The sequence below is a fragment of the Paralichthys olivaceus genome, chromosome 23 (genome assembly GCF_024713975.1).
Source record: "Paralichthys olivaceus isolate ysfri-2021 chromosome 23, ASM2471397v2, whole genome shotgun sequence".
NCBI classification, from domain to species: Eukaryota; Metazoa; Chordata; class Actinopteri; order Pleuronectiformes; family Paralichthyidae; genus Paralichthys; species Paralichthys olivaceus.
In genome coordinates, this window is record NC_091115.1 from 6,844,839 (window position 1) to 6,859,749 (window position 14,911).

Sequence of the window (14,911 nt, forward strand, 5' to 3'; positions counted from 1 at the left end):
TTTCTTGGAATTTTGACTGAAATGTACCTGTATATTTCACAACATTATCTAAAGGAATTCTTATTTACAAATGCCTTGTTCAGCAGAGATGCATGTCTACAATATCCGCTTGAGATATTCCGAGCAGCAGGTCTCCTATTTATCATGGCTTATAGTATTACAGTTTATTACAATTCATGGCAACATTATCAAGAAAAGAAAAGAAAAAACATTCTAGACTCTGGAGATAGAAAAAGCCCACTGACATGTCTGGGTGCATTTGATGACCACCACTGAAATTCGTGTCCTCCATTTTCCTGAACTGTCTGCATGATCCATGATGAAATCCATCAACGTCTTATCATGCTTCATAAAAATCTTATCAACTTCTAACAATAGCCGAGGACAAGCACATTGAAACTGTGGCCAGATAGAGAAAGTTAACTTCCTCTACTCTATCATTATATCTGCACATTCCCTCTGTTGCTTTGACTGGCTCTCATTTTTCAAACTCCCTTAGTGCCTCATCTCTCATTTCTCACATTTCTATTTTCTCTCTCTCGCTCCGTCTAACTCTGTTCATCGTTTCCTTTTTCTCTCCCGCCCGTCTTCATTCCTCTCTCTGTGTGAATACATATGTTCTAAAATAGCCTCCCATATCTAATAGCTTCATAATTTAGCGGAGCCATTTAGCCTGTGTGTGTCTAATTCTGAGGCACAGAGTGGGTCAGCCCAGACTGGGACAGGAGTAATGGTAGAGCAGATGGAGATCCATCCTGACCATAATGATGTAATTAACGCTGCGGAGAGCACCCCCCGTCATGCATGGGAAAGCCTTCACATGTTAGAGCTGATATGAATTAGAGTGCACACACATATTTGCAAGAGCAGATATACGAATAACAATATGTAAAAGAAAGTAACTTCTTGATAAATGCATGTTTCAAAAAAACACATTGATACACTGAGGTTTTAATGATTTCAAAAAAGAGCTTGATGTTTTTTTTGTAATAAATAACTAGGAGCCCAGTCTCCCCAGTTCCTCATGTTTTATCTATGATTGAATCTTCTTCTGAAATAAAGGGTCAATAAACCTGAGGCTATGTTGATACCAAAAGGTGCATACAAGAAATAAAAATCCACTAGTTAAATAAAACAATCTGGATAACGGAATGGATTAAATCCGACTTTATTGGGAAAAAAACACTATAATCTAATCGCATCTCTAAGGGAATCTTTAAACAATATAATCATATGATTACAGACCATCTGGAATGAAAAAAATGCCAAGTATCAGTCAGAGAATATCTGTTCACCTCAAGAGCTGATGGAGGACTGGCTCTTCCAAACAAGGAATTATGTAACATGGCATTTGACATTGTGCAATTATAATCCTAACCCTGGGTGGGTGAGCACGGAGCCTTGAGGTCCACCCAACCCACTTTAACAATGTTCCCTATGGACACGGGCGAGAGAACACAGAATTTGGGTGAGTGCAGTATAAACCAAGCTACTCTTCAATATGGGATGAACTTTTATAATATATGTATTTTTAAATAATAATTTCAATGAGATAAATGGCTGGCAAAAGGAGTGCATATAAATGTGACCTCTATAGAGATAATTTATTTGTCTTTGGGCTAAAGAAGGAAGCGGAGTAGACTTTTTATACTATATTATATTCTGCATCAGTATTTCATTAAAAAAATCTCAAATTCTCACACTTGAGTTTGCTCTATAGTTTAATATGTCAAGGGGATCTTGATAATGAGATAAGGGAGGATTCATGGCAGACTGTTAATATTTAGGCTAGACTACAGGGGATGCAAGAAGTTCATCCATTATAAAATTCTACATGGATATTATTTTACAACCATGAATGTGATTAAAATGGGCTTAACCCAAGATAATAAATGTTGGAAAGTATGTAGGTACATTTGAGTGTTTTTTGGTATTCAACAGGGCCTCAAACAGTCTCTAGCAGAATCCCTTTAGCTTTGTGTGTTATGGAATACATTTTCCATTCCACCAGGGCTTACTAAGGCACAACTATCAGTAAGAGGTTTTATCTTAACATCCAGGCTCGTGTACAGAGTGGATTAAACTTATGATGGAGAAAGATTCTGCTGAATGTGATTTACGGGATAAATGTCCAAAGAAAAACAAATGTAGTATAATTTTGTGACATATAAAAGTGCAAAATCGTCAAACTGTATGAGCAGGAATATTGGGGTGACAGACTTTGATTTTTTTTAAATGTTCAAACAGTAGTTAATGTACATCTATGTCATATTTGTACTTTTTTCATTTTTGTTTAATGTAAAATGTCGAAACTATAGAAAAGAACAAATGAAAAAAAAAACGTTCTCATGTTACATGTTATGTGTGGTGTCCGAGCGTTTGGTCTGAAATGTTCATGTAAAACCAAACAGGCACATACAATCATGCTCCACACACTTAATTACTCTCTAACCCAGTTCCCCTCATCACAGGGAGTCCTGGAGGCCATATCCCGCATGTCAACTCCAACCGGCAACACCCAGGCTTCCACTTGCCACTGGCCTCATGCTGCAGCTAATCCTATCAGTGTATTAATTACTAATGATGAGCTGATGGAGCGAAACCCCCACTTGCTTGCAAGCTACAGTCCCCTCCAAAAGTATTGGAACGGTAAGGCAAATTCCTTTATTTTTGTTTTTCACTGAAGACATTTGGGTTTAAGATCAAAAGATGAGTATGAGACAAGAGTTCAGAATTTCAGCTTTTATTTCCAGGTATTCACATCTAGATGTGTTAAACAACTCACGACATACCACTCTTTGTTTGAACCCACCCATTTTTCAAGTGAGCAAAAGTATTGGAACATGTGACTGACAGGTGTTTCTTGTTGCCCAGATGTTGCCTTTTAGGTTGATTTTCCAAACATTAAATAGCTCTGCATGACTAGTCTAAGTTTTCACCCTTGGTTCAAACCTATCAAGACTGTATTTCCTGTTAAAGAGGATAAACCAACATGAAGACCAGAGAGCTGTCTATGGGAGAAAAGCAAGCCATTGTCGAGCTGAGAAAAGAAGGAAAGTCAATCAGAGTCATTGGACAAACATTGGGCATACCAAGCACAACAATTGGGAATGTCCTGAAAAAGAAAGAAATTACTGGTGTACTGAGTAACAGGTGTCGAACAGGTCGGCCAAGGAAAACAACAGTAGTTGATGACAGAAGTATTGTGAGAGCTGTGAAGAAAACCCCCAAAACATCAGTAAGTGACATCACCAACAACCTCCACAGTGCAGGGGTGAAGGTATCACAATCCACTGTTCGAAGAAGACTCAGAGAGCAGAAATATAGAGGCCACACCACAAGATGCAAACCACTCATCAGCAGTAAGAATCGGAAGGCCAGATTGGAATTTGCAAAGAAGTACAGAGATGAGCTGCAAAAGTTCTGGAACACCATCTTATGGACTGATGAGACCAAGATTAATCTCTACCAAAGTGATGGAAAGGCCAAAGTGTGGAGAAAGAAAGGAACTGCTTATGATCCGAAGCATACAAGCTCATCTGTGAAGCATGGTGGAGGTAATGTCATGGCTTGGGCGTGCATGGCTGCTTCTGGAACAGGGTCATTGATATTTATTGATGATTTAACTGATGATGGTAGCAGCAGAATGAATTCAGAAGTGTACAGAAACATTTTGTCTGCCAATTTACGGAGAAATGTATTGAAACTAATCGGGAGGAAGTTTATCATGCAGCAGGACAATGACCCAAAGCACACTGCCAACAAAACAAAGGACTTCATCAGGGGGAAAAAGTGGACGGTTTTAGACTGGCCAAGTCAATCACCTGACCTTAACCCAATAGAGCATGCATTTCACCTCCTTAAGAGGAGACTGAAGGGAGAAACACCCCGAAACAAACAAGAACTGAAAGAAGCTGCGGTAAAAGCCTGGAATAGCATCACAAATGAAGAAAAAAACTGTTTGGTGATGTCGATGGGTCGCAGGTTTGGGGCAGTTATTGCAAGCAAGGGTTATGCCACCAAATACTAAATGTTATTTACTTTAAGATTATGTGTTCCAATACTTTTGCTCACTTGAAAAATGGGTGGGTTCAAACAAAGAGTGGTATGTCGTGAGTTGTTTAACACATCTAGATGTGAATACCAGGAAATAAAAGCTGAAATTCTGAACTCTTGTCTCATACTCATCTTTTGATTTTAAACCCAAATGTCTTCAGTGAACAACAAAAATAAAGGAATTTGCCTTACCGTTCCAATACTTTTGGAGGGGACTGTAACGCCCAAATGGACTTAATGAAATTCCAGCGCCAGGCTGATGAAGGGGCTCCGACCCTACTTAAATTGCATTAGCCCAGAGACAGAGTGAACTTTGGAGGCAATTAACTGGACTGCTAGGACAGGGAGAAGGATGGAGGGATGGCAGGCAGAAAGTGGCACAGAGGGATGGGGGGAAAAAAAGAAAGAAGGAGAGATAAAGGTGGGAAAGCATCGTGGAGAATAGAAAGAGCAAAGGATTATATGTGGCAAGTGAACACTGAGCAGAATGCTAAAGAGAAAAACAGGCACAGAAGGATAGAAGGATGGGAAAAGTGAGGAGGACACAGAGAAAACACAAGAGACCCAGATAAATAACCTGTAGCTGCTGATTTAACACCTTTGAGTTAAGTCAAACAAGATGGTATCCACACCTTGTATCCACAAATTTGGCAATTGTACAAACCTTTACTAGACAAGCCTCAACAATCTGCTTCAAACCAGCAGCAAACACATCGCAGAGCAAATCACTCGCGTAAATAAAGTTTTATAAATGTCACCTCAAAGTTTCCTAGTTATTTTCTTTGTCCATTCCAAATCTAATTGGTAAAACAAAAAACTTTGTTGCAAAGCCAAAGTAAACACGTGTGTTTCTGGATGGGACACTGACTAAATATGTCTCAATCTCATTGCAGTGAGCAAACTAATCACCAAGAAGAATTTCAGAGGCTTAACACACATTACTATTTGTGAAGAAAATGTGTTATTTTCTTTTTATAAAGGACAAAGTATTGCAGGTAAAAATACATCAGGTCAGCCAACATCATCTCCAGCTGTCAACTACTCTATGCAAGCACTGCCACGGTCCTAATATAAGAAAACTACAAGGTAAACACAATAAAAGATCACCCACACTACACTCAGCAGCATCTATTCCACACAAATAAGGCAAACAATGCTAGTTGCCTAGCACTGAATGTTCCTAATATAGCAGGACAGTATGTGTGTGAAGCTACAGTTCTGATTTAATTCAGTGTTTGAGGATAACACCTACATTAATATATCACAGTGCTGGTAAACTACTGTACTAACTGTTGCACAAGTAAAAAAACTCACATCTTTTGTCTATATTCTGATTTCCACCAGTGACAAAAATTACAATAATAAGTAACAATGTTCTGTAACTGCACTGCAACGTCACGCTGGTTCTAAAATGAATAAACATAATAAATAGATAAATAAGATAGAGGCAGGCTATGTGACAAGTCAAATAGACAATTCAGTCTAGAATAATCTAGTGATTGCTGATTGACAGCTTTGCTGACTGGTCAAACTGTGTCTCTCTCCCAGTCTCTTTTATGTGTGATGCATTTGAAACAGAATCAACATGAGTTATAAAACAGCGGTTGAGGAACCTGCCACACTACTGACATCGGCACAGCCGTTTGATCTTTCTCAAAGGAGAGTTATCTGTAGAATTTGTCAGGCAATGGTCGACACTTTCTGAGGTGATACGACAAATGTAGTAAACCACCATGAAAGAAACCATGTGAAGGAGCTTCACTCGGGTCTGTACAGCCTCGCTCTTCTGAATCTCACAAGGTCCAGGCACAGATATCATTGATTAACATATTAGACACATTACTAGTTTCTCAACCCAGGTTCTGAGTACTTGAAAAATCTGTGTTATTGACTTAAAATAAGGGTTAGAGAGTCTTTAATGCAACACTGACTTCTATTCGGTGTAAATGGTCAATATGCTGGTTCGAGTAAATTCAGATCATGAATCATTTTAAGGTTTAAAGCTTTGAAGGATCACCCAACTTTAATCTAATATATGACAACTTCAGTTTGTCTGATAGAAAAGATGTTTACTCTGTCTGTGAATGGCAACTACTACCACCTGAAAGTGCTGTGCTTCTATACAGTATATATACAGTCAACTACCTGAAAGTGTGCATTAAAATCACTAATACTCCAGTTTAAGGCACAGATCCTACATGTGTATAAGAGGGACAAAGAAATAAATGTAAAAAAACAAAAGTGTTACTTTGAATAATGCACAGCGTTAAGAGGCTGCATGAAGTACGTCCCAATAATTCAAAGTCACCAAGAGATGCAAAGTGCCTTGAATGACGTGATGAGTCGTGATAATAAGATAATAGAGAATAAACAGCAGTGAGTTTTGCAGTTGCCAAAACAGAGAGTAACACAAAGATCCACAAGTGACAAAAATAAACATATTCACTGGTTTAACATTACTAATTGTAGATTGGTTCCAAATGGGAACCGGTTCTAAATTTAGTTCAATCCTGGAGCATTAACAACATCTGATGTAACTGGCTCTGCTATCAGTGGACATGAAATGGGATAAATCGGGCAAATGTAATATGAACACACTCTCTCTCTCTCTCTCTCGGTGTGTGTTTTTAAAATTGGCAACAGGCAGCACCAGATGGAAACAAACTCATATCTCTTTCTACTTATCATTCTCAAAGGGTTCAGGTTGAAACTACAGCGTTTAAACATCAAAGCCTCGTCTAAGTAACTTCTTCAGCGTGGACGGATCTGGACTAATTCACCAAAAACAGTATCTTCGTTGAAAATTAAATCAGCAGGCTTCCGCTGTAACTTCCACTCAGGTTTCAGAGGGTTGATGGAGAAACAGGCTAGGGGTAAAGGAACCGACTGACATCACTGAAAATCAATATTCATGGGGGAATCTGTGAGACAGGGGCTGGAAAAGGGACGGTACGTGAAAAAATGTGACAGGTGTCAAATGGCTCTTCACACCAGATGATAAGACCGAGCTCAAGAGTTCATATCAACTCCTGTGTGCGTGCGCGTTTTTCTGTTTGTCTGTTTGTGTGTGTGAGTGGGCACACATGCAAAACACATCTCTCTCAAGGGCTCTCCTGACAAAGACAATCATTTCCACCAGAACTGTTCGACGTAATTCTATCAAGCGACTGAGCTTGTTCTGCACTCGAGTGGCTCGGGTCTCGCCCAGAACTTAAATCAGTCTGCTGGGCTGAGTTCAAAGTTCTATTAAGAAGTGGAGAAAAGCTTCATGGAACTCTGCCTCCGTAATTCATTACCGGCACTCCCATTTATTTCTACCTCGCAAAATGTCCCAACATCACCCTTTGTGCCTCCAGAAAGCATGTGCTCATCCTCCATTCTGTCCATTACTGACAAATCAGAACAATTAGGAGAGCGTCACTCAAATTTCCGCAGGTGAGCACTTGTGGTTGGGTAAACTCGGGGAACACAATCGACTAAAATTAAAGAAATGAACATCGCTTCGTTTTCTCTCCCCTTTGCTCCCATTCTCTCCTTATTAAGCCATCGTAAAAGCAGCCGAGTGAACAATCTTAGCGCTTTGTTCCTTTTACAAGGCTTTATTGAAAGCGGCTGTTTTCCCACTAAATCCCACGGCTGGTGTCTTGTCACAACACATATTGACTGATATCCCTCACTGCTAGTTTGAAGTTGAAGCCCAAAGTGTCCTTGGTCTGTCGAAGAGAGGTTTCTGTAAACACCCTGTATTGATTATGTTCCAGAAATTTCAATAACCTTCACAAGTTTGGACAGAGCTTCAGCCACAACTACTCCCGCAGCACTGAACTACCGTGGACCAGCGGGGGATCCCACCTGGAGCGGGCCACATCAAGTCAATCTTTTGAAGGCTATCTTGTTGTCGGAGGAAAAGGAGATGTGCCTGTGTGTTCACTCAAATCCATTTTTATTTCCCCCCGTGTCCTTGCTGTGCCCCTGACATTGATATGTGTATTTTCTGTTTCAAAAAACAATGAGAAGAGGAATAATAGAATGGTGTTACTATGGATACCATCCTTTACAAATTCACGCTTCTCAGTTTCATTTCTGACAGTATGAATGCTGCAAGAGCAATAATTACTGAATACATTTTACTGAACAATCGAAGAGCAGACAAAACATATTAAATATACTTGGACATAGAGCGATGACACTATTGCCATAGTAAGTATGTAACGACTTTTTAAAACCATAAGTATCCATGTAAAGTGGGATGGATATGAAGGAATATCAGAGTACTACAATTCCCCAAAATTATGTATTAAACATTAAAAATGTATTAGAGAATAACCTTGGTAATGCCACATTATCTATTAAACAACAGGCAGAGAGACAGGAGGTATCCACACAAACAAACCTTTACTGAAATCAAATCTGACCGTGGTGTTTGTAGTTTTATTACAACATGCTAATATCTGTATCACTGAGAAAGAACTACAACACATTAAGACATTAGAAACTGTGCAAGCAACCAAAACATTTCTTTTAAAAAAACAAACAGAAGTAGTGTTCATGGAATGTTATCATAGGAAGATTAAACATATTTAAGACCTATAGAACATTTCTATGTATTTCTATGTGATTTTAAGACCTTAAATTCTAATATTTAAATTTTAGACTTTTTAAGAGCTATAATTTAGCCATTTTTATTGTTTACTCACACTACAATGTGTGGTCTTTAACATAAAATGAACTCCTTTTATTTTGGCATTACAGCAAAGTTGAGCATGGTATTTAGTTATTTATGAATCCCTGGTGCTTATTCTATTTGCCACCACTGCAGCACCTTGTATCCGATGAGAAAACTGTTCATCACAGAGCTCTGAATTCTTCCTCAATAGCGTTTACAGCACAGGACAAAATATTGTGTCCTTTCTTGCGACATCAAGTCATAAAATGTATCGACAACAGTCAAGGAAATTACTGCGAAAACATGCATCAGCATTTGATTAAGTCTCCGGTGATGTTGATGTAGTAGATGTGAGGGGGTGGGGGCTGTTGCTGACAGAGATGAGACTTTGCAATACCATGCAGACAGCGGACGATATGTAAATATAACAGCGCTTTGGACGGCGGAATAAATCTGACACATTGATTAAAATGTTGCAGCGAGAGCGACGCAGCGATGTCTGCGCCTCATATCTAATTAAAAGAGATCATTGTCTTCTGGCTACTCTCTGGCAGTTCAATTCACCTCGTTTTCACTCTGTTGATGCACTGAGAGAAGGCTGTGAATATTTAAGCCACTTGTATATTTAAATATCTCTGGCACGAACGTAATACCCCATTTGTCTTGGTACATCTGCAGCAATAAAATGATTAAATATGAAGCAGGTTTAGACTAAGATACTGGGTCTCGTCTTGTTGTTGTCTGAATCGATAAAGAGGGGGAGATCAGGAATACATAAAAACAGGAAAGAAATGTCATAATAATGAAATGGATAGAAGCAATGTGTTATAATATATGACCAAAGCTCAGGAAAATCACAGTATCAAATTGAGAACGCACTTGGGGCTTCAAAGTATATTCCAAAGCAGGGACATTGAGTATCTAACTCAACAAGATAAGTCTAGTTAAGGTTTGTTTTTAAAATTGGACTCATTATGTGGAGCCAACATCAAAACAGCTCAGCTCCTGTTACTCCCTTTAAATCTGTAGATACAGAGGAATGAGAACAAGTTTGATTTCTCTGGTCAAGCATCTGTGATCCGGGAATCAGTTCTTAAAGACAGCACAGAGACAGAAAACATCCGTCAATAATTTTTGAACGCAGCCTCAGAGTTCCTTGTCTGCAGAGAGGAAGCCACTCATTAAAAGTGCGATTTGTACTCCGGTCACACACACTCGCAGCAGACAACGGGCACGGCGAGCCAGTCACCCAGCCACGAATCCTCGCAGAATGAGCGAATGGCGAGCTAATTAATAAACTCACGTGCCTCAAACTGAACAGCCGACAAGGTCAAGAGGTGTCGGACGTCAGTAGCCAGAGACACTCGATGCCAGCATGACATAACACTCCCACTAGGTGGTCTTAATGAAGAATGCATGGGGAGGTTTGTGAACTGTGATCTTTGATGAACTATGTTACCCAATTACCTGAAGGCGTATTGTGACTTTTGTTGCTTTAATAATTCAAAGGCAACTTTGAATTATGAAGGATTTTCTCACTTGGCGCGTGATGTTGTTTAGACTTTATGTTGTAACTCAGATAACATCACATTAAAGTTGCCAGGCTGACAGGTCGTTTCAATTCTGTGATGGAACGATATCATATTTTCTGAATACAAACAAATTCCAGTCACTGGTTTCTCAGACAGAACAGATTGTTTTGAAGAACAGAAGAGTTTCTGTGCAGAAATGCAGTCACAGGTAGTATTGAAGTAATGTGGTGCTGTGGGCACTTAGAAATGTAAATTCAATAATGGTGTGAATAATCAATACATATACACACACGCATTCTACAGAAAGCCGGTGGAAAAATTGTGAAGTGGCATTGAAACACTCCTTGCAGCATCAATACCACTGATTACCATCCAGTCTTTTAAGCTTCCAATCAATACTTCTTCACTGAAATAAACAATACTGAGGAGAAACTGCAGCATTTCTGAACTAGGATTAGAACCACTCCACATATGTGGAGTTTTAAAAGCTTGTTTTTCTTCAGCATTCTCAGCCTATTGGGCCTGAGCCACACATTGATGAACAGTGTTTCTCAGCCGAGGCCTGTAACCGGGTGCACCCCGTGTTTCTGTCAGCTCTCGCATCTGTCTGCTGGTCTGTCATGTGAAAAGGTCAACCTGGTATCTCCACCTCTCAAAGTGAGGAAATAAATAACACGTACCAAGAGGTTTCGGCACATGTCAAAGACGTTAAGTGCAATAACTAAAGCCTCTTTCATACAACCAGTTCAAGCGGGAATGTTGTGCCAGTATTCCACCTCACTGCTCTTTATAAGAGGAATGGAAAGGCATTGTTGTTCGGGAATTAAGCCGGCAGCAGAGGCAGTCATAGGGATGAATTGATATCCGCGGGCAGATGCCTTGGTACATGGAACACCAACAAGTGGCAACATTATGCGATCGTTGTTTGGTTCAGTGTAAACAACCGAAGTAGACGTAATAATAGGTCTTCTTAACATCTCAGATAACAAAACGTTAGACACGATTTAACAACTTACGACAAATTTGCAATCGCTACTTAAAAAACGACTTGCCTCGTTTTAAACTGAATCAACAAGATGCCCGTGTTAGCCTCAACTTATGGTCGGCAATTATTTTAGCCTTCATACCAATTTGAGAAGTGTGACTTTTACATCGTAAACGCAAGAAAGAAACAAGATGCAGGACTAACAAAGACCATAACCAAAGTCTAACCATTGCCAAGCATGTTACTGCCCCTCTGAGGGTATTTAAACGCGAGATAAGAACTGTTTCAGTATCCAGTAATATTTAACAGAGCCACTGTGGGAGCAGTAATTTCTCTCATTGCCGATATGTGACTCTCTGAGACAGAGTGGGCTAAACGAAGGGGGAAAAAGCGAGTGTGGGAGTTGTGAGAGAAAAAAATAAATAAGATAATGAGATCAAGAAGGAAATTACAAGGAGCAAGAGGAATATGCACAGAGTATTAGGAAAGTGAGGGAGTGTGATACAGAGGCAGCAGGAATGATGCCGAGGAAGGAAGAAAAGAAGGAGAAGAGGAAATGGAAGCAACAAGCAAGACATGAGAGAAATGGCAAAGGGGAGGGAGGTGTGGACGAGGGGGCCTTCATATTGATACAATCGGTCAGGAAATAATAACACCAGTGAGTGAATAAGAAAACCTCATTTCACGTAATGAGTATTCTAATCAAGAGATTACATTATCTCACATTGCGGGGACACGGGGGGGGTGGATTGAGTCCCTGGTAACTGGGTGCTGGCAACAGTCGCATGCTGGGGAATGGCTTCATGTAACTACACTGCTAGAACAGAGCTATCGTAGCACATGCCTATGCACAGTCACAACCTTTGAAATACACACACCCATGCATTTAAACACACACGCTGTATTTATGCAGTCAAGCCTGCCAGCTGATAAGTGAAGACGAGCCAGAAGGCGATAGCTTGAATTAAACAGGCTTTCAATTTAACCGGGCAGCAATGCTCTGTCATTTTATTTATGTAAAAACATAAACATTAAATTGCTTATCTCGCTATTGATCACCATAGCAATGATGAGGTTAGCCTTCTTGAAAGCCGTGTTTCCGACTGTACTTTCCTGCACTAGAAAGTCGAGTTCCTCACTAGCATTTAAGTCGTATAGAAAAGCATAAAATTAAGGAAGAAGCTCAGCATCCTCTTTAAGAAAATCCAGCTCTCAGACAACTTAAAGTGTTGTTATACACGTGAGGCATGCTTCAGAAAAATGTCATAAATTTAAATTACACGGCTCGCAGTGAAGGAGCACCAGGGAGAGCGCAGTTTTCTTTTCGTTATCAACACACACACGTTGAGATAGACACGCCCAGCGATCGCTTTGACAGCAACGACTGCCACAGATTTTCCTTCGAGATTCGCCATAGGTCAGTCCAACAGCTGCTCAGCCCCTCAGCCAATCACACAGGAGCAGGGAGCAGGGAGCAGGAACCCAGCATAAATACACACCAATTAAAGAACCGAAAATTAATCTGAGCAATCAAGCCTCGCCTGTCTCCTTCCCTTGCTACTTCTCACTGACAGATTGAATGCCATCCATCACACCGCAGCCGGCTCCTCCACTGATTAATTTACTGTAAGAGAGGGTGAACTAAATCAATGTTTTAAGAAACCGGAGGAATCAAGGATGAGCAAATATCCATGGCGGGGAATGAAAAACAAATGCCTGAGGGTATGCCTGTTAGGGTGAGCAACACAAACAACCCAGAGTTCAACATGAAAGCAAACTTGTTACCGGTTTCAGTGCCACAATATGGCCCCATATTATTAGGAGCGATGGCAAACTGGACACTAGAAGACAAACCCTGCATGGCACTATCCAATTACATTTGATTTCCATTTAATCTCTATGGTATTGATGTTTACAGCTTCATTTTTATTCTAATCCTTGACTAGTTTTTGCCTTTTGACCTTTTCATGAGCATACAGGTACCTGCTAAGCACGTATATGTACTGTATATCAATGGTCAGGGTATGTTTTTACTATCACTGTTGTTTAATACTGACCTGCAGCACCGTCTGGATCTTAGCAGAGACGTCTGCCTGCTCGTACAGCTTGATCCCCTCTTCGTGGGCTCTGCCCGGGCACTGCACCGCGATCTGCTGCAAGTGGGCCAGCACCACGCTGTGCGCCTGAGCCACTGCCTTGAACTTATCAAACAAGAGCTCCAGCAGCTCCAGCAGCAGCCTGCAGAGGGAGGCAGAGAGAGCAGAACGAGAGCAGGAGTGAGTGTGGGACAGACTCGGAGAAGAGAGGGGATGGAGAGAAGTTATGAGAAATGAGTCTTGGTAATATTTGAAAGAAATAAACGAAAATGTGAAAGTTTTTTCTACTTTTGTAACATAAAAGAATTCTGAAATGCAACATTTATTATATAAGCAATTTCACATGGTCTTTTCTTTCACTAAGCTCTGAGAAAACACAACCAGCAATGAATTCACTCAACACTTCATTAATAAGGAAAATAAACTGGCCTTGATTCTCCACAGAATTCTGCTTCCATTTGAATATTACAAGAAAGGGAAAATGAGTCTTAGAGCGAGGTGATATACTGCTGCTGCTAGCCAGCACACCAATTAACTTCTTTTTTTTTCATATCGCCAACAATGACAATAAAAGTCTACACAGTACTGCGACAGTTAATGGCCACCTTCTCCAGGTTTGCCTCACCTCCTCACTCATGGTATCCATTAAAGCAGCCGAGAAATACTGACGCCATTGATAATCTAACGAGAAATAATCATGGTGAGCAGTTGTATCAAACGTACAATGTGCTGCACTCAATATGTGAGGACATTATTGTGTATCTCAGCTCCTGCTTAGAATTCCCTTTACCTCTTCAATGCTACCAGATGAATGTTTAAATGCACTGAAGCAATCAATTATTCCTATTAAAATGTATTTAGATAAAACAAATCAAGCTAAATAAGGTGTAATTAAAAAGTCAAATTACGCATAAACTAGAGAAGACTGCAAAAGTACAGTAAAGCATATTTTTGTAATTATGCAATAAACATTTGGAAAAAGCTTCCAATGCAAATGAGAAATGTATCTGTTGACACATTTAAAAGATTCTTTGGTTTTGCTTTTAATCAATTTGACCATGTCTTTTTTTTCATCCTAATCTGAACACATTTTATATTGTTTTAACATCCTTTGTTGTTTCTGCTTTAACCATCTTTTTAATGTATAGCACCACAAGCTGCATTCCATGAAATGAGAAATGCAATATAAATGAAGTGTATTATTAAAAATCCAATAAACTGAGATAAAGCACAATAACAGAAAAAAATAGGAACAAGGGAATAGAGAAAATATTAATGGGAACTTTTCACAAATATTTCACCTGCAGTAATAAAACACATCACCTGGGCTGGCTAATGTAAAAGCAGTGCGGTGGACCAAACCTGGACTCGAACAGAAGGAGCAGCTATACTCTCATTAGCTCTAAATGGCTCTGGCTGAAGGAGAATGTGCAGCCGAAACCAAACTAACCTTCCACTTGATCTGAGTGCTACGCTGTGGATTGGAAACTCACAGTTGCCTCATCTGTGCTTATACTTTCATACAGACTCTGTCATAGCTGCTTTCCGCACAAGGACAAAGCTTTCAAAGTAAAGA

At 39.9% G+C, this 14,911-nt stretch overlaps 1 protein-coding gene across 2 annotated transcripts in view; it reads right to left on the reverse strand.

Annotated features, from left to right (window-relative positions):
* The window catches only part of exoc4 (exocyst complex component 4), a 107,178-nt gene that overhangs the window by 78,503 nt on the left and 13,764 nt on the right, over positions 1 to 14,911 (reverse strand). For both annotated transcript variants that reach the window (XM_069519330.1, XM_069519329.1), the window contains exon 8: positions 13,297 to 13,477. In XM_069519330.1, the coding sequence (XP_069375431.1) occupies positions 13,297 to 13,477 (181 nt within the window). The remainder of the gene's footprint in view (positions 1 to 13,296; positions 13,478 to 14,911) is intronic.